This window comes from Melospiza melodia, chromosome 11 (assembly GCF_035770615.1).
Source record: "Melospiza melodia melodia isolate bMelMel2 chromosome 11, bMelMel2.pri, whole genome shotgun sequence".
Lineage (NCBI taxonomy): Eukaryota > Metazoa > Chordata > Aves > Passeriformes > Passerellidae > Melospiza > Melospiza melodia.
Window position 1 is genome coordinate 31,715,418 of NC_086204.1, and position 17,621 is coordinate 31,733,038.

The window sequence follows — 17,621 nt, forward strand, 5'->3', positions numbered from 1 at the left end:
AGAACAGCCAAGAAGAAGGAATTTGGAGATTTATTTTTTAAACCTTGGATAGACCTTTCTTGGCAATGCTGGCAGAACAGACATTCCCTGGAGTTTTTGGACAAATTACTGGATACGTGAGGCTACACTGCATCCAGTTCTAGGCTCCCCTGTATAAGAAAGATGGGGACTTAAACAAGGGAGTCTAGCACATGGCTAGAAAACTATTAAGGACCTGAAGCATCTGTCATGTGAGAAGAGGCTAACTTTTTAGCCTGGACAAGAGAAAGCTCGGGTAATTTTATCTATGTGCATTAATTCTTGATAGGATGTAATGAAGAGGAGGGAGCCAGCCCCATAGTACCCATTAACAAGACAAGAAGCAGCAGGGACAAATTAAAATACACGACATTCCACTGGAACACAACTTATTTTTTTACTGTGAGGGCTGTCATATGCTGGCAGAGGTGGTGGAGTCTCCATTTGACACTCAAAACTCAACAGGTAGTGGTCTCGAATAACCTGCTCTAGCTAAGCCTACTTGGTGTAGGTGGGTTGTGCTCCATGATTTCAAGAGGAATCTTCAAACCTCAATTAATCTATTAAGTAATTTCCAATTTCACTCCAAAATGTCCTTGCCTGTGTCTGGTATCTTTCATATCTCATCTGAATTTACTGGATGGTACTAATACTATCATCAGGTATAAGCTCTGCAATCCTTATTTATTGAGTAAGCTAGCTGGAAAATCAGTTCTGTAAAGAAAGCATTTAGTCTCTATAAATTACTGACTTTCCTCCAGGAAGAGTCATAATGCAACATCTTTGGTAAGTATTTGACATATGTAAGACCTTATTTTTGACTGTCCTATGCAACATTATACGTACTACAACTTCTTTGATGTTTCTGCCTGGTATAGTTCAGGGGGAATCAAAAGTTGGTAATCATAAACAGAATCACCCAAGGCAGTTTTAATTAGGAAGCAAGAAACACGGTTTTGAGCAAAAGCACAGTTACCTTTACCCATTTTACCTGCGACTAAATTCTTGGATTTGCTTTTTCATAGAGCTGAGGAAGGAAACCGAAGTTATTTCTAAACGCTGTTTTATTTGATGTGATGCAAGAAAGTGCACAGCTGGAGTTAGTGTAGTTTTAACTGCTGGTTCCGGAATAGACTTTACCTGCGGCAAGCCAGGAGGCCACAGCCGCCGCGGGCCGTCCTCAGGGCACAGCGCGGCCCCGCGGCCCCGCGGTCCCAGGTGCGCAGCGCCGCTCGCTTCCGCGCGGCCGCCGGCGGGCGGGCACAGCGCGGCCCCGCGGTCCCGGGTGCGCAGCGCCGCTCCGTTCTGCGCGGCCGCTGGCGGGCGGGGCCCGAGCGAGGCCGGGCGGGCACAGCGCGGCCCCGCGGCCCCGGGTGCGCAGCGCCGCTCGCTTCCGCGCAGCCGCCGGCGGGCGGGCACAGCGAGGCCCCGCCGGCCGCCGCCTTCCGCTTTGCCGCTTCCCCTCTTCCTGTGCGTGCGGAGACCATGGTGGGTAGCGGGGTCGGCGTTGCGGCTCCTCTCGCCTGCGGGAACGCTTTGTTTGCTGGCGCGCGGCTGCATCGGCCTTGGAGAGACGCGAGTCGCGCTGCTCCGCTCGGGGGGATGGGAGTGGCGCTCGCCTTTCCAGCAGCCGCGGGAGCGCTCGGGCTGGGCCGGGACAGTGGGGGCGCGGGGCGGCACGGCTGGGCCCGGGGAAGGGCTCCTGCGTCCGGCGCTTCAGGGTACTCTTGGCGAGTTGGTGTTATTTCCTAGCTTTCTTGCAAGGCTCGGTTCGTAGCCTTTCCTGGGGAAGGGTTTGGCCAGGCCGAACGGTGATGGCGTGAGATACGCAACCTGACCTAGGCTCAAAATAGCTAGAGAGATGTTTTTTCCCAGAGTCGCAGTCACCGGTGTTGGCTGTTTTATACCAAGTTGCTAAAACGTTTTTACCTGACATTTCAATTGACTTATTGGTGCTTTTTACAGGGGACACCTCAAAAGGATGTTATAATAAAACCCGATGCTCCAAGCACATTACTTTCAGAAAAACATGCGGACTATATAGCTTCATATGGAACAAAGAAAGATGATTATGTAGGTATCAGTTTGTTACAGTACAGCTGTGGTTTTGTTAACAGTAATAACCTTTATTTATTGGCTCAGAGCTAAGGGTTAGATGCATGTTAAAAAGCTAATTGTTTTTTACCCTGCAATCCAAAGTGTGAAATAAAGGTGCTCTTGCTAATGTCTCTAGGTCTGTGATGAGTTTTGGCATGTATTATCTGACTATAAATTTGAAGATTATCATTTTAGCTGTATAATTGCTCTGAGACCTGAGAAACAAGCTACTAGCTTCTTCATTCACTAGAATGCACAAGTAGAGTTGTATTTGCATGTTACTCTTTTGATGGGACAGCTTGCAGTCGTAAGTGGTTGGGTGTAGTCCACAACAATGGGACTCCACTTCCAGCAAATTGTCAATAACTGCGTACGTGAAGAAAAGTTGCGGTTACCTTAACTGTTCACAAGAGCATGCCAAGCACTGTTGCTTTCAATTGTAGTGCATGTGAAAAAGTTTATGTAGTGCGGGTGATGTAATCAGTGTAAGAGAATTCAATGTGAAATTTCTCTCCCTAGTGGGACTTTAAATTGTGAGAGTTTTGGCACTTGGAAATAGACTTGTTATTTTTTGAGACTAGTTGGGGTGGCAATTTGAGGGCTTCTTTGAATGTCAAGATAATAAGTGATGTGAAGTGAACTGGTGCACAACTATTTGTAGCTAATTTGACATTAAGCTTGACAGTTTGAACTAGAAAAATACAGGGAGGGAGGGAGGGAGTGTAGTACGTGTTGGTATCTACAAGCGCATTTTTCCGTATGTATGTGTATATACGCATGTGCATGATGTACAGAATATCTGTGAGTGGCTGAGGTGTAGTTGATAAATGGTTGGAAAATGGTTGACTAACTAGAAGCTATTTGTGAAAGTTAACTAACGTATTTTCATTACCCTGCATTGGTGGTGTGCTTATCTGATCAAGAACTAAAATAATGCACTGTTTAGGAATACTGTATGTCGGAGTATTTGAGGATGAGTGGTGTGTACTGGGGACTGACAGCAATGGATCTCATGGGGCAGCTGCACCGAATGAACAAGGAAGAAATTCTCTCATTCATCAAATCATGTCAACATGAGTGTGGTGGAATAAGTGCCAGCATAGGTCATGATCCTCATCTTCTGTATACCCTCAGTGCTGTCCAGGTAAATGTAGGAGGGTAATTTTACAAAAAAGATTAAGATTTTGATGAATGCAGATTTATGAACCAGTTACTGTTGGAGGCCCATGACAAAAATTATTTCGGTATCTTAATAAAAAAAGAATCTACTGGACAAAACTTTAGGATTTCGATGTATTACTTTCTAAAAATTGACATATTTGGGAATTTTTTAACGGTCAATTAATGGTTACTGCATTGTTGCCAGTTTAGTAAGTTGTCTTGGAATACTCCTTAGCTACAGGTTTTACTGGAGCATTTTATAGATAATTTTTGATTTTATAAATTATTCTTAGTGTTCGTTGAGGTGACAGATAAGTATGACCAAAACAAGAGCAAAATTTTTTATTTTTATATGAGTTTTTTGGGGGTGTGTAATTTAAAAATTGTACTAGTGTGCTGAACATTTAATTTATTTGGTGCATATGCTCCCCCTCATAAGAAGTAACTCAATCTTATTTTTTCACTGCAGCTATCTCCATTAAAGACTTGTTTTTCACTATTACTCATTCCTTTATTTTGTTTTGGTTTTTTTTGTTTGCTCTGCTGATGCAAATAATTTTGTGAAAAAGTACTGAAAAGGCTCAAACACTTCTGAACAATTAGCTAGATTGCTTGCAGGGTGCGTCTCATTCAGTCTTATGGATGAAGTATTTTAATGGCATTACAAAAAAAAAAAACAAAATGGCATTCTTTTCTAGGCAGAAACTATGATGGATTTAAGATATTGGGTTTGAACCCCTTAGGTAGGACAGGATGCTCTAAGGTTGATCATTATTACCACTTTAGCACTAGAATTACTCTGAATAACACTGTGAGAACCAGGCCACTAAAGTTTTTCCAGGCTGTGATGTTTGAACTTTTCCAAACTGTCCAATCCAGCTCCTTTCACAAATTCCAATTCAGTATAAGGGGGATACAATTTGAGGTTGTTACCTTACCTATTAGATATGTTAGTTCTTAAATATGTACTTGATTTTACTAGGAGATATTTTCATGTTAACTAAATTGAGCTGTAGCTCTCCAAACTGAAAAAGTGTTGACAAATGCTGATGTAAAGTTTTTGTGGCAAACCTAACCAGCGTATCTTAATGAGTATGCATGGTCTTAGTGAACAAACAGCATTTAGTGCTGTCTACGTATCCAGGATGTTTAAAGGGTCACATCATATGTTCTTGTGATCTCTCTCAATAGTAATTTGTTCAGGTTTGCATTTAAGGTGCATGTTGTGATTACATATTTTCTGTTGGAATTGTAGGTTCTTGTTTTTGGAATTTTCCGTAAGACTTATATTTTATTTGACTTCAATTTTATCTAACAATTGAAAGATTCCAGCTAACTAGATTTAAAGTCATAGTGTCTAGTGTTTTTCAGATTGGTACTATAATATTGCTTCATTTCAGCTGGGTTTTTTTCTATTTTGTGCTGTATAATAAATTCTTATTTACTGTCTTTACTGATTTGCAAGGTATGGGTAAAAACATAAAGTCAGATGGGCTCAGGAACAGTACTGTTGTTTTCACATGATATTGTGTCATACAGATTTGCTGGTTTAAATCAGCGGTGGAAATGGGAAATTGGTTTGGAAAATTGTATTCCCTACTATAACCTTCATTTTTCTTCCAGAATATATTCACTCTACAGTTGGTGGATAATCATATTGTTCATACTTTAATTATTGCATTTTGGTTCTATTAATTAAATTTAAAATTTTAATCTAAATAAAAATCTAATAATGTGAAACAAGTTGTTGTTGATAAGTTTGCCCTGTAAGTGGAGTTAGTAACTTAACATACACATATCCAAGTAGTCGCAGTGCAAAACTACAAATTGGTGCATCCTAGGTGTCATTGTCCCATTACAATATTGACCATAATCAAATATCTGTTCTACATATTGCTGACATAAAATAAATAAACCTGGTTGTGCTTTTGAAAGGAGACCTCAACACTGTAAAGTAACAAAGCGTGATAGAGTTCAGTTTGAATTGTTTCTGTCTCCCTTTGAGAATGCCCTAAAGGTTTTAGACAAAGATAATCTGCAGTGCAGAGATTAACTACCAAAGTGGGAAAAATGTTTAATAAATCTTACCAAATAGTATTCAGAGTTAATTAAATCATGTCTTTTATAAATCCATGATTTTTTTTTTTGTTAAGAAATAAATTTTTAAAGTTTTTGCTCCTCTTTGATTATTACTGTGTCCTTTCTTTCCCCTCCCAGATTCTTATTTTATATGATAGTCTCCATGTAGTTGATGTAAATAAAATTGTTGAATATATACAGAGCTTGCAGAAAGAAGATGGATCGTTTGCTGGAGATGAATGGGGTAATTTTTAGATCTTCTAAATGTAGTGTCTAGGTTGACTTGTGTAAGTCTATAAAGTAAAGTTTTCTTGGATGGTCTTTTTTGCATATGTATTATATGGGAACACTTTTATTTTCTGAGTCATGAAAAAGAAGAGTTAGTGAAGGACAGAATTATGTTTCATTCTTGTCTAAATATTCTCAACTTCAGTTCCATTCTTGTATTACGAATAAAATGTTTTGATGAAGAAAACTTTCGGGCATTTTTAACTTAACAGTACTTTGAAATACTAGATACGCTCTTTCATAAAGGAAAGTTTTATACTTGCTATTTGATGGTAGTTAGTAATGACTTATATCCATGTCAAATATGAAAGGATTTTTCACTTTGTGCGAGTGAGAAAAACTGGGTTTGTACTCATTAACTTCCCTTAATACTGATTTTGTTTCTGCATATAAATTCTTTATGAACAAATACAGCATTTTTAAGCTGTGGCATAAATATTTAGTCACTCTCAAGGTATTTATCACCACGGATGACCTAAATTTTAAGAAAATCTATTGCGTATCATTCTTGTTCAGGTAAAATTCAGCAACCGAGATCTTAGCAGTATATGTATGCTACTGTAAAGGTAGACAGTATGCTGTGCGCTAAATTGGTTCATGGTTTGCTGCACTCTTTTTATTGAAGTATTCCGAGAGGCGCAGCTGAGGGAGTGTGATCCCTGATGTAGGATGGAGCAGCAGATATTTGGTTTTTGTGTTTCAGCTTGTGAATTTCTTAAGAACAGAAGTCTTGCAAAAGTTTGACCAAGAAACAGAAAATTTGCAGCTCAGTTAAATTTTAAATTGTGACTTCAAGTATTAATTGCCTAGAGTTTGTGCTAAAAGAGTTATATTGGACGTGACAAGCAATCATTCTGTTACAGGTGTAGGAGCTTAGGTTTTTCTTCCAGGTACAAATATGCAAGAGAAGCCTTGTAACATTTATTGGATTTCCCCTAAAACAAGAAATGGCTTCCACTTCCGGCTGGATTTAAGGCAAAGCAAGAGCTGTCTGATTATTTTTGCATTATTTCCATTGCTCTGCAACTGTCTGTAGAGCACTACAGAAAAGCTCTAAAATTAAACAGCTGTTTGTAAATTACCACTAGCTGAATTGATTTGGATATATAGCTGTCCAGCTCTAAATGAGTTGACTTTTATGCACAGTAAAACATACAGATCACTTAAATGTAATGTATATTTTCTAAATTACTGGGGAAATAATTGGTAAGCTGGAAAATTAAATTGTATGGGGGGATTTTTTTTAGCTGATTTTTGTTTTTTGATGTAGAACCTAGGATTTTAGCATTTTGTTCTGTACTTTCAGTAGTGATTTAAATGTAGGTTGAAAAAATAATTGATTTCATTCCTTATCCCCTACATTATAGGAGAAATAGATACAAGGTTCTCTTTCTGTGCTGCAGCCACTCTTGCACTTCTGGTAAGTCCTAAACCATCACTTGCATAAGTAGAGAATCAATTGGTACTGCTCTTTGGTACTGCTGAAGTTTCTGCAGAAAATCAGCTTGACAGGAGATCAAGTGCATTAATTATTTTCTGACTTTCAGGGAAAGCTGGATGCTATTGATGTGGGAAAAGCAGTTGAATTCGTTTTGTCCTGTATGAACTTCGATGGAGGATTTGGTTGTAGACCAGGTTCCGAATCACATGCAGGACAGGTGAGTTTCTCTTTATATGGAAGTACTTTAAATTAGCAAGCATCACATACTGGCTATAAATGTTTCTTTACAACATGTATCCGTGATGACAATGGATGTACCTCTTGTTTCCCAAATGCCTGATTCTAGTGTCTTAGTTAAAATAAATGAACAGATAAGTAACCTAATCTGGGAAGGTGAGTCGAGACTTGAGAGTTTAGGTAGGAAAAAAGACAGTAATAGAACAGCTTTTAGGACTGTATTTGAGTCTTCACATAGTGATTTTGAAATTGCTAGCATGAGGATTTTTAGAGAATTTGAAATGGGTATCAATGGAGACGGTGAACAAGATTTATCACTTCTTTCTGACAGAAGTCATAATGAGACATAAACATTAATTGTATAGTCTGTTTGAGATTTATCAGCCAATGAACCCAAATAAAAATCAGATGTGAATCCTGTAAAGAATTACTGAATTTTTTGAGGAACGCCAGTTTTAGATGACATACCTAACTTAGTAATGGGCATATTTCTCAGCTAGAATCACTAGTGTTACACACTGTTACTGGTGACAGTGAATTCTGAAAATAGCTCAATAAAATGTACTTGAGAAGAAAATGCAGTAGTATAATTAGAAAAAATTAAGGGATCTTGCGAGGAAGACAATCTAAGTAACTTCTTTCAACAAGAAATTTACATAATGGAAATAATTTTAAATTTAAACTTACCTTTCCTATATTTTTTTAATGGAAAAGTTTAGTGCACTTAACCTGAATATGTGAAAAAAAATCAACTTTTAATGCTGTTGCAGTTACCTGTTAATTTTGCATAATTAGGGTGAGTAATGCCATATCTAGGATTCACCTCATCACATGAAAATATTTAAGGCATTTTGTTGATAAGTGTTGGGTTTCCTGCCCGTTCTTAGTTTAAAATCGGGAAAAAAGTAAAATCTGTTACATGTAAATACCTTATAGTTTCAATGTACAATAGCATTGCCCATATAGTCTAAATGGCTGGACCATGTTCTAGTGTTTGAGGAAGTCAGTTCCACAGCTGAACCCACTCTGTTTGCAGCTGGCATTTTCTGTGAGGATTAGGACTATCGTTCACATACCCCTTAAAAAGCTCTCTCTTTCACCTCCATGAAGGTTCAGTATTTTTCAGAGAATGTTGCCAAACCTGATCTCCTTTTATGAGCGGGTGACCTGCCTAGTACATGAGAGAAAGGCAGTGGATATGTGTACCCAGACTCGAGTAAAGCTTTTGACATGCTTTCCCACAGAATTCTCCTGGAGAGGCTGCAGCCCATGGCTTGGACAGGGTGCAGTCTTGGCTGCATGTCCGGACCCAGGGAGTATTGGGGAGTGATGTTAAATCCAGTTGGCGAAGGGTCACAAATGGGATTCTCCAGGGCTCAGTTTTCGGGCCAGTCCTTTTTGATATCCTCATCATGTGGTCTGGAAAAAGGAATCAAGTGCATCCTCAGTAAGTCACAGGAAGGACCAGTTTGTGTGGGAGTTTTGATTCATGGGCAGCTGGCTCTGGACAGCCTGGATCCATGGGCCAAGGCCAGCTGTGTGATGTCCAACAAGGCCAAGTGCCGGGTCCTGTGTCACGAGAACCCTGTGGAATGCTCCAGGTTTGGAGCAGCAGGAAAGGACTTCGGGTGCTGGCTGACAGAAGCTGTGTATCAGCCCAGGTGTGCGCAGGTGGGCAAGAAGGCCATTGGCACCTGTACCAACCACAGTGTGGTCACTGCACCAGGGCAGGTGGTGTCCCTTGTGCTGGCACTGCTGGGGCGCCTTCAATCCTGTAGGCAGTTTTGAGCCCATCACTTCCAAAAGGAGATTATGGTGCTGGAGCATGTCTAGAGAAGAGTAATAGAGCTGGAGAAGGGTCTGGAACATAAGGCCTGTGAGAAGCAGCTGAGGGTACTGGAGTGTTTAGGCCTGAGAAAAGAAGGTTCAGGAGAAACTACCTGAAAGGAGGTTGTGGCAAGGTGGGGGGTGGGCCTCTTCTCACAGTCATTTAGTTACAGGACAAGGGAAAATTACCTCAAGTTGCACTGCAGGAGATTCAAGCTGCATGTTAGAAAGAATTTCTTCACTGAAGGAGTGGTTAAGCATTGCAGCAGACTCCCTAGGAAAGTGGTGGAGTGTCCATCTCTGGAAGTGTTCAAAAAATGAGTAGATGTGGCACTTCCTGATACCGTGTAGTGTTATTTGGTGGTATTCTGTCACAGACGTCTTTTCATAAAAATCTTTTCTTTAAGATTTTCCCTTCTGAGATGCTGAGGCCTCAGAAAAAGAATGTAAACAAGGGTTATCTGCTGCTGTGGAATGCAACAGGTGCACCTGTGATTGGCCCATGTTGGATGTGTATAATTAATGGCCAATCAAGGACCGAGCTCTCTCTGGGACAGAGTCGGAGAGAGCTCCTTTGTTATCATTCTTTTCTTCTCTATTCTTAGCTTAGCTAGCCTTCTGAGAACTTTTCCTTTTATTCCTTTTAGTACAGTTATAATGTAGTATATATATCATAAAATAATAAATCAAGCCTTCTGATCATAGAATCAACATTCTTGCCTCTCTCTTCACCTGCAAACCCTTGTGACCACAGTCACAGTATTCAGTTAAAGGTTGGACTTGATGATTTTAGAGGCCTTTTCCAGCCTTAATGATTCCATGATTCTTTGCTTTTTGTGCTTCACTGCTTTCTTAGTGACCGCATAAAATGTGACCAAAGTATGCTGTTGCATCGTAAATGTATCTCCCAGGAAAAAACTATTAATTTTAAATTTATTATTAAAAGTGGATTAAATTAAAATTAATACAATTAATTTTATCAATTAATTCTATTAACTAATTAATTTAGGAGACTAATAAAATTAAAAGGGGATTAATCAATGCAGGTACATTACATGGCACTTTGAAAGTAAGCCTGACTGTACACATAGGTAATTGCAAAGACAGTTAATGATCTGAGTTAGCCTGTTTCTGTTAGGGAGTTCATTTGGTCTTTTGTTTACTGTTTGCAAGCGTTAGGGTAAAAGGCAGGTACAGGAACAAACCATAGACTGGATGCAAAATTTTTATAAATGCCATATCCAGCCTGCAGAAGTTGGTTTGACTACTCTGGCTTGAGAGTCTGTGTTTTTAAAATAAAATTATATGGCCCTTTCAGAATCTCCTAGGATTACGTTCCAAACCTTGCATTACTGTCTTATATTAGTGAAATATTACAAATTGTGCTACTGGTACCTTTTTACAAAAGGAACTATAACAATAACATGATTTTTCTAAAGGAAAGGTCTTTAAAAGTTGAAATGTGTGTGAGCTTATTTTGCATTGTTTATATGACTGTATTGCTGCTTTGAGATCTTCCTGCATTTAGTCTGCTAAACTGTATTTAGTTATTAAATACACAAAAAAATTTATGTCTGTAATTTTAGATCTATTGTTGCACAGGATTTCTGGCTATAACAGACCAGTTGCATCAAGTAAATGTTGACTTGCTGGGTTGGTGGCTTTGTGAACGTCAGTTACCTTCTGGAGGTCTCAACGGACGACCAGAGAAGGTATTTCGTGGCTTCTTTTCTTTGTTCAAACCTCAATGGAGATTGCTTTTTCTGAACCTGAACTACTGCAAAATGTTATGACTTCCATAAAACATTTAGTAAACTTTTCAAAGAAGTCAGGCCTTCATCCTGATTCTTTCTCTTGTTACTAACACCTGTTATGCAGTCCTTAGCTATGCTTCATTTGAGTCCTCAGTATAGCAAAGTACGCATGTTGAAGGATATCTTGCTGGCCATTTGAACCATTATCCTGTTAAACTGGGTCTTTAATATTTTCTGAGTTGGGGAATCTTTCTGTAGGATTTGTATAAAAATTGCTGTTCTACTGGATGTAAATCCTGAGTGTCACAGTGTTCAACATCACACTAGAGATTTGTGTAACCTAGAATAATGTCTGGCAAATAGATAATCAACCAACAGATTCCCTGCTTCCCCCCCCTTGCCCCCAAAATACAAATAGTTGATATGAACTTCTCTGTATTTCCTCTTCAAAGAAACGCTGTGGTTTTTCAGCCTCTCTCACAGAAGGTGAAGTCTTTAAAAATCACATTCTTGTGGTCTTGTTTCTTGAAGAAATTTGAAAAAGATAGTTTCCTTTCCTGAAAACAGAAGTCCGCTGAAAAGAGACTCTGTCAAGAAATTCTTTTACTCCAAAGACACTCTAAAGTGTTGTGTCTCTGCAAGAGTATTATGATAGCACACCTGATAATGTGCAGAATTACCAGTAAAATTTGCAACATTATGTTTAAAACCCAGGCAAATATTTAATCTGCCTCTCTGCTTGCCAGTTACCTGATGTTTGTTATTCGTGGTGGGTGCTAGCTTCTTTGAAGATGATTGGTAGGATACAGTGGATTGACAGAGAGAAACTGCGCTGCTTTATTTTGGCGTGCCAGGATGAGGAGTCTGGAGGATTTGCTGACAGACCAGGAGATATGGTAAGTGATATTTTTTCTAAATAAAATACACATGAAAATTTCAATTGGAAATATCAACTTTTGTTTGAGTGTAACTCAGCTCATGGTCTAGGTGGGTTTTGCAGAGGCTGCAGTTTCCTCTGAAGGAAGAATAGTGTAGAATTGCCATTGAAGGCGTACTTGGGGAGCGCATTCTTATAACGCACATGTATCCCCCAATGAAGTCAGTTCCATTCCTTGCAAAATCTGGTTTGGTCCCCCATAACACACTCAACACAAACCATTTCTCACAAGACCATTTGGAAAATGTAAGTAAAAACGCTCTGTTTGATGGTGGGTTTTCCGGTGCATGTGTGGGTTCTTTGGGTTTATTATTTTGTTTTGTGAAATGGTCTGCAAGCTAAAGTTTGGTGTAGGTTAAATAGTCTTCAGCTCTCTTGGTGGTTTTGTGTGATCTAATTAAATCAAGAGTTTTTATTAAGAATCCCTATACACTAACTTTCATTCTTTGCTAGCCCAGCCACTGAATAAATCTTGTAGCTGACATTTGTCTAGCTGAGAGAGGAAGAAGCTTTTGTGATAACATTGTCAAGAGGCTGGTGCTATGGATTTTTTGCTTGTTGAGAAAGCAGTTAAAATTTAGCCAGTCTGTTCTCTGGTTTCAAGTGGAAGTAACTGATACTGTCCCAGTGAAATGGCAAATAAAGTTTTTATCTCTCAAGAGTGCTGGACAGATAAAATAAAAAGTATTGTGAGACTTCATTCCTTTTGAACACTTGGCTTATTTGTTAACGGTCTGGAAAGGTATTGGCTTTTTATTGCAGCTGAAAGGTTTTTGAAAGGTTTTTATTGCAGATGCCCATGTCTGCTCCCTTCTCCACAAATGCATTAAAGAATAAAGTAACTTTTTTTTTTTTTTTTTGCAAGCAGGTACTTTATTCCCAGTTGGGGGAGAAATCTGTTAACTCCAGTCTGTCATTTGGAAAGTGTTTTTGTGTTCTTAAAATAGGAAGAGTTTTGTATTTCTAAGGAGCTTACAGGAAGACCTTTTCTGTTTTCAGAATTCTTGAAGAAATCTCCAGAACTTTAAGTTTAAATGCTTTTCTATCTTTGAGTAATGAAATATGTGTATCTTCTTGGAAGAGCATCTCTGAAGAGCCTTTTCTCTATAACTAAGGAGAGCACCTTTGAGACAGTTTTTCTATGTTACATTAACAGTCATTTAATATTATTTTTACCTGTCTTCAATTGCTGAAGTGTAGAAATTTCTACTCCTGTAGAAATGTTGGCTCCCAGGTTTTTGCTTTATTCTTGCAGACACTCTGTCCTAACAGACCTTGTTGTTTAGGGATATTTTGTGTTTGGGTTGTTTTTTCATTTGTTTGTTTTGTAGGGGGGAGAGGGGGTGCTGGTCCTGTGGTTTAGGAGTAGAGGTTTGGGAGGGGGTTGTTTTTATTTATAGTTCTGGGAGGTTTTCTAGCAAAATAGGTTGCTGCTTCCCTCTCAAGGTTTTACACCTCGGCTCTGTATTTGGAGACCTATAAAGAGCATTATGATGTTTCTGAAGAACAAATGAGCAATTTATGGAAGCGGTACCTGTAGATGATCCAGTTTACTTTTAAAATGTTAATTGGCTTTGCTTCTACCACCCTGTGATATTGCATGCTAATAGATAAATGTGAGTGCTTTTTAACTCAGAGTTGAAAATCATCTCAGCAGCAGATAATTGACAAGCATGCCTGAGTAAATCACAGTATTGTAAATGCTGGTTATGGAAATTTCTTGCCTAATACATGTTAGCACAAATGAAAATTTATTCAGTTGTATTGTCTTCCCCAGAGAAGCCATGGAGATTTTCTGTTCTCTTGCTGACAAATGAAAATTTCATTCCATACAAGTGAAAAAACAGTTGACTTTTGGAAACAGACACAAGCTTTCATTTTTCTTCCAGGTGGATCCATTTCACACCTTATTTGGTATTGCTGGACTATCTTTATTAGGAGAAGAACAAATTAAGGCTGTCAATCCTGTCTTTTGTATGCCAGAAGACGTCCTTCGAAGAATAAATGTACAGCCTGAGCTTGTAAGCTAAGCCTTGTAAAAGACAAAAGCTTTGTACGACCAATTGCTTTTTGGTTTTACTGATTTATAATCTCATCTGTGAAACTGTCAGCATATTCTTCTTTCAGATGTGTTGATGTGTTTACATTATGTAAGTAAAGCAATAGCTTTGCTGTGGACTTTGTCACTTTATAAATTGTTTCAGAACAGGCTGGTTCTCTTAATCTGAGTGTAACATGTTATTTTGTTGTATTCTAAGATGTGTAGAAACATTTCAATTCTGTATCTAAATGTATGGGCCTTGGCTTTTTTTTTTTTTTTTTATATAATTTTCAAATCAGAGCTTGACTGTGTGAATGCTTAACTTTTCTATTCCTGTAATATCAACCATGCTAGTACTGATCTTCATACAGGCCTCTTTTGATGGTGGATCATGCAAAGCACTTTACAAAAACAAAAAAAAAACAACCAACCAAACAAACAAAAAAAAAAACACCAAAAAAACAAAACAAAACAAACACAAAAAAAACCCAACAAACCACTAAAATCCTACCTGAGGCCTGCACTTAATACCACACTTACATATTTAATTATTCCTGTTCACATTTGCCATCGCTTTTCTATACTGAGAAACAGCTGCTTCTTCTCACAGTAATTGGTACCAGTAATACCATAATTATGGTTCTTTTAAATATACAAATGCTTTCATTTATTGATGAGTCCCTTAGACAAAATTCCACTGATACTTGAGATACAGCACACCTTGAGTATGTAGAGTGAAACTTGCTAACATTCAACATTCTAGAGAAGGTCCTGTTGGATGGTGACTTGTAATCGAACATAGAGTTAATGCTAAATCTCTTGCTGGGTTGAAATCCTAGCTTTTGTAGCTTTTAAGACACTAATTGTCAACACTTATTTTTGGTGTAGTTGGAAATAAAATTAGCTGTGGAAAATACTTCTTCTCTGAAAGGTGAAATCCTCTTTGTCTTCATAGAAATGCATAGGATTCCTCCCAGATGGCAGCTGCCATGAAGTATGGCTCTTCTTGGTCTTGGATTTCAGGGGCTGTTTCCAAAGTGACCTACAGACATTGGAATGAAATCATTATTTACTGTGTAAAGGAATTGCTCTCCAAAGCATCAGCCAGGGTCTAAATGTGCCATTCTGCCTTTTAAAAGTACCAACATCACAGGATTTTTCTCAGATTAAAGCTTCCATGGAGTCGGATCTCTCAAGCCTGGCCCTTGAGAATTGTGGGCCTCCTGTGAACTGGTCTTGCCAGAAGGGCTTGCTGAGTTTTCCACTGCGTGGAAAAGAGATCCCATTTGGAGCCTGAAGCCTCGTGTTTCCTGTAGGATTTCCACTCCTAGAATTGCACACTTTGAAGGATTTCTTATAGCAGAAGTTTTCTGGGAGCTAGGACTCTGGCTGGATTAGGGTCTCTGGACTCTCAGGTGAAGTGACCTTGAGACACTAGGGCATGCAGATTTCCTTGCTGTTGAGAAGAGCTATTGTTGGCACCCAGGAGCCATGGTCTGAATGGGGGTGTCACCTCTTAAATTTGCAAATATCACAGGATTTCTTCTAAATGAATGGTGCTAAGAACATAAGGTCTGGCTGGCTTTTGACTTAGAGGCGCCTCCTCTAAATTGGTCTTCAGACGCTAGGTTGGAAAGTGTTCCTACATATGCCAAATAGCCCTTGTTATGCAATTAATAAGCTTCAAAGTACCATGGAGTTGCTGCCCCTGCAAAGATTTTGGCAGAGCCTGGTTGTGGTGCCCCACTCCACTCCACCACCCTTAGCAGGTCCTTATGGTTGCATGGGGAATCATCGTGGAGCATGCCAACCCAGCTCCATCCTGGGAACAGCACCTGTATTTTACCCTAAAATTTCTGTCCCATTATAGCTCCTGTTAGGATACAAATGTAACTTCTCGGTTTCCACTGATTTTACCCCCAGTCATCTTTCCATACAGACATTGCTCCACTCCCCAGAGGATTATTGTGAGCAGATGTGAGCTCTGCTGTCCCTTTGGACTGACAAAGACAGAGGTTTTGTCCCAAGTTGCTTTTGAACCTGTCCTGCACCTGTTACGAGTCCTCAGTCTCCTGCAATTTTGTGGGTCAGTCACATGTAAAACAGCACAGCTGGCTGGCATGCTTTGCTCATGAGGGGAGACAAGAGAAGAATCCCTCTGCTCACACCAGACCTGCAGCTGCCAAACCTCACCAAAGCACCTGAGGAGCCCCCAGGGACTGATGGTACAGAAGGGAGGTGATGGAGGACAGCACAGCAGGCAGCCTGCCCTCCATCTGGGTGTGAAGAAGGCAGGGCTGGGAACTGTAAGCAACATCCCAGCAGGTCTGGCTGATGGTGCCACCCTGAGGGCTTCCCCTGCCTTTGGGCAGTCCCAGCTGCTGCAGCTCACTTGACAGAGACTCATTGTCTATACTGTGCTTGGCTGCACTGGAGATGATGAAGCCGAGGACAGCAATGGTTGCCTTCACATCCCCTGACTGCAGATGGGAAGGAGGGCGAGCTCTGTCACCTTGGGAAGGCGTCTGCAGAGTCACTGCTGCCCGTCTCTGGAGCGTGGCTCCATTGGGGGACCGTGGTAAGGACAGCAGTGCTCACTTAACTGTGCACCTGAGGACAGCTTCAGGATCTTGTCATACTGTGGGAGAGCAGAGCTTCACAGTAAACACCAGCTAACACACTGACTGCCAGTGTTAACACTAACAGTTCTTACCTAAATATTAATACTAGTAACACTTACTATGCGTATTATTAATCCTAGTAGAGGCTGGTAGCGTTCTTTAGGCTGAGGCTTGCATGAAGAATACAAAATTAATTAACGTTGCTGATTATGCTATTGTGTTGAAATACTTGGCCTCCACTGCGGTAGCCCCACGCTTACCTCGATGGCCTGCCCCAGCAGGTCCCAAAACACCTGGATGCAGATCAGCTTAAGCTTCACTGATGTGATAAACAGAGTTCACTCTTTATAATTTTTAAAATTTTAATAAAGGATAAAAGGACAAAATAATCCAGCACTGGGATGCTTTTAGCACACAGCCAAAGAGCACAGAGGTAGCTTAAAAACATGTTCACTATATACTGTTACATTGCTGAGGTTACAGGCATATTCATTAACTTACACATTATTCAAACATTCCTTTAACTTTTTGATGTTCCAGGAACTCTCTTGTTTGGTTTTAACCTCTGACTTGTCTGCAGAACGTTCTGTAAATTAGGTCTACATATTTTATTTCTTCCTGTAGTTTTATCCTGTTGCTTCACACTCCCTGATAACACTGGTAAGAGTCGATAAATCCTTCCTGGATGCTTAAGCTCTTTTTGTGTCACTATTATCTTATCACTTGGTAGGGGCAGTCTGCAGTTATAAGAAGCAGAATAATTGCTTTACACCATTTTCTGAGTTAGTTACATAGAAGTATTTTAGTTTCTATTTTAACATTTTGCTAAAGCCTACCATATATTTATCACGCTACTATTCATATGAAATATACAGTGCATACATAAACTGGCATATTACACTATACAAAGCAGTTCAAAGTAAGTATAAGTTTTACCATATCAAAATACTTGTAATGCAAAAAGCTAATCTATGAATGTGAAAGCCAATATTGTTTTATCATCTATAACATCCGACGACGAGGGTGAGCAGCGGGCCCGCAGCAGGCGGAGGGCGGGCAGGGGGACGCGGGCACTTAACTTTGGCCAGGGTGCTGATCTCGGCCAGTCGGGGCAGGCCAA

General features: G+C 39.7%; 1 protein-coding gene and 1 non-coding gene across 2 annotated transcripts; both read left to right on the forward strand.

Moving 5' to 3' along the window:
- Positions 1-1,431: 1,431 nt before the first annotated feature.
- Positions 1,432-17,194, forward strand: RABGGTB (Rab geranylgeranyltransferase subunit beta). Its single transcript, XM_063166367.1, has 9 exons — positions 1,432-1,506; positions 1,984-2,091; positions 3,062-3,259; positions 5,494-5,599; positions 7,011-7,063; positions 7,191-7,301; positions 10,735-10,860; positions 11,649-11,798; positions 13,729-17,194. Exons 1-9 carry the CDS (start codon positions 1,504-1,506, stop codon positions 13,867-13,869), a joined length of 996 nt encoding a protein of 331 aa, XP_063022437.1. The 5' UTR covers positions 1,432-1,503; the 3' UTR covers positions 13,870-17,194.
- LOC134423384 (small nucleolar RNA SNORD45) lies at positions 2,251-2,333 on the forward strand. The gene has a single exon (XR_010029095.1). It is a non-coding gene; the product is annotated as a small nucleolar RNA SNORD45 (small nucleolar RNA).
- Positions 17,195-17,621: the final 427 nt, after the last annotated feature.

Excerpts from the sequence above, each read along its gene's own strand:
- RABGGTB (XM_063166367.1), top strand. Across the intron at positions 5,600-7,010 it reads GTTTGCTGGAGATGAATGGG|GAGAAATAGATACAAGGTTC; the intron begins GTAATTTTTAGA and ends CCTACATTATAG. Across the intron at positions 11,799-13,728 it reads CTGACAGACCAGGAGATATG|GTGGATCCATTTCACACCTT; the intron begins GTAAGTGATATT and ends TTTTTCTTCCAG.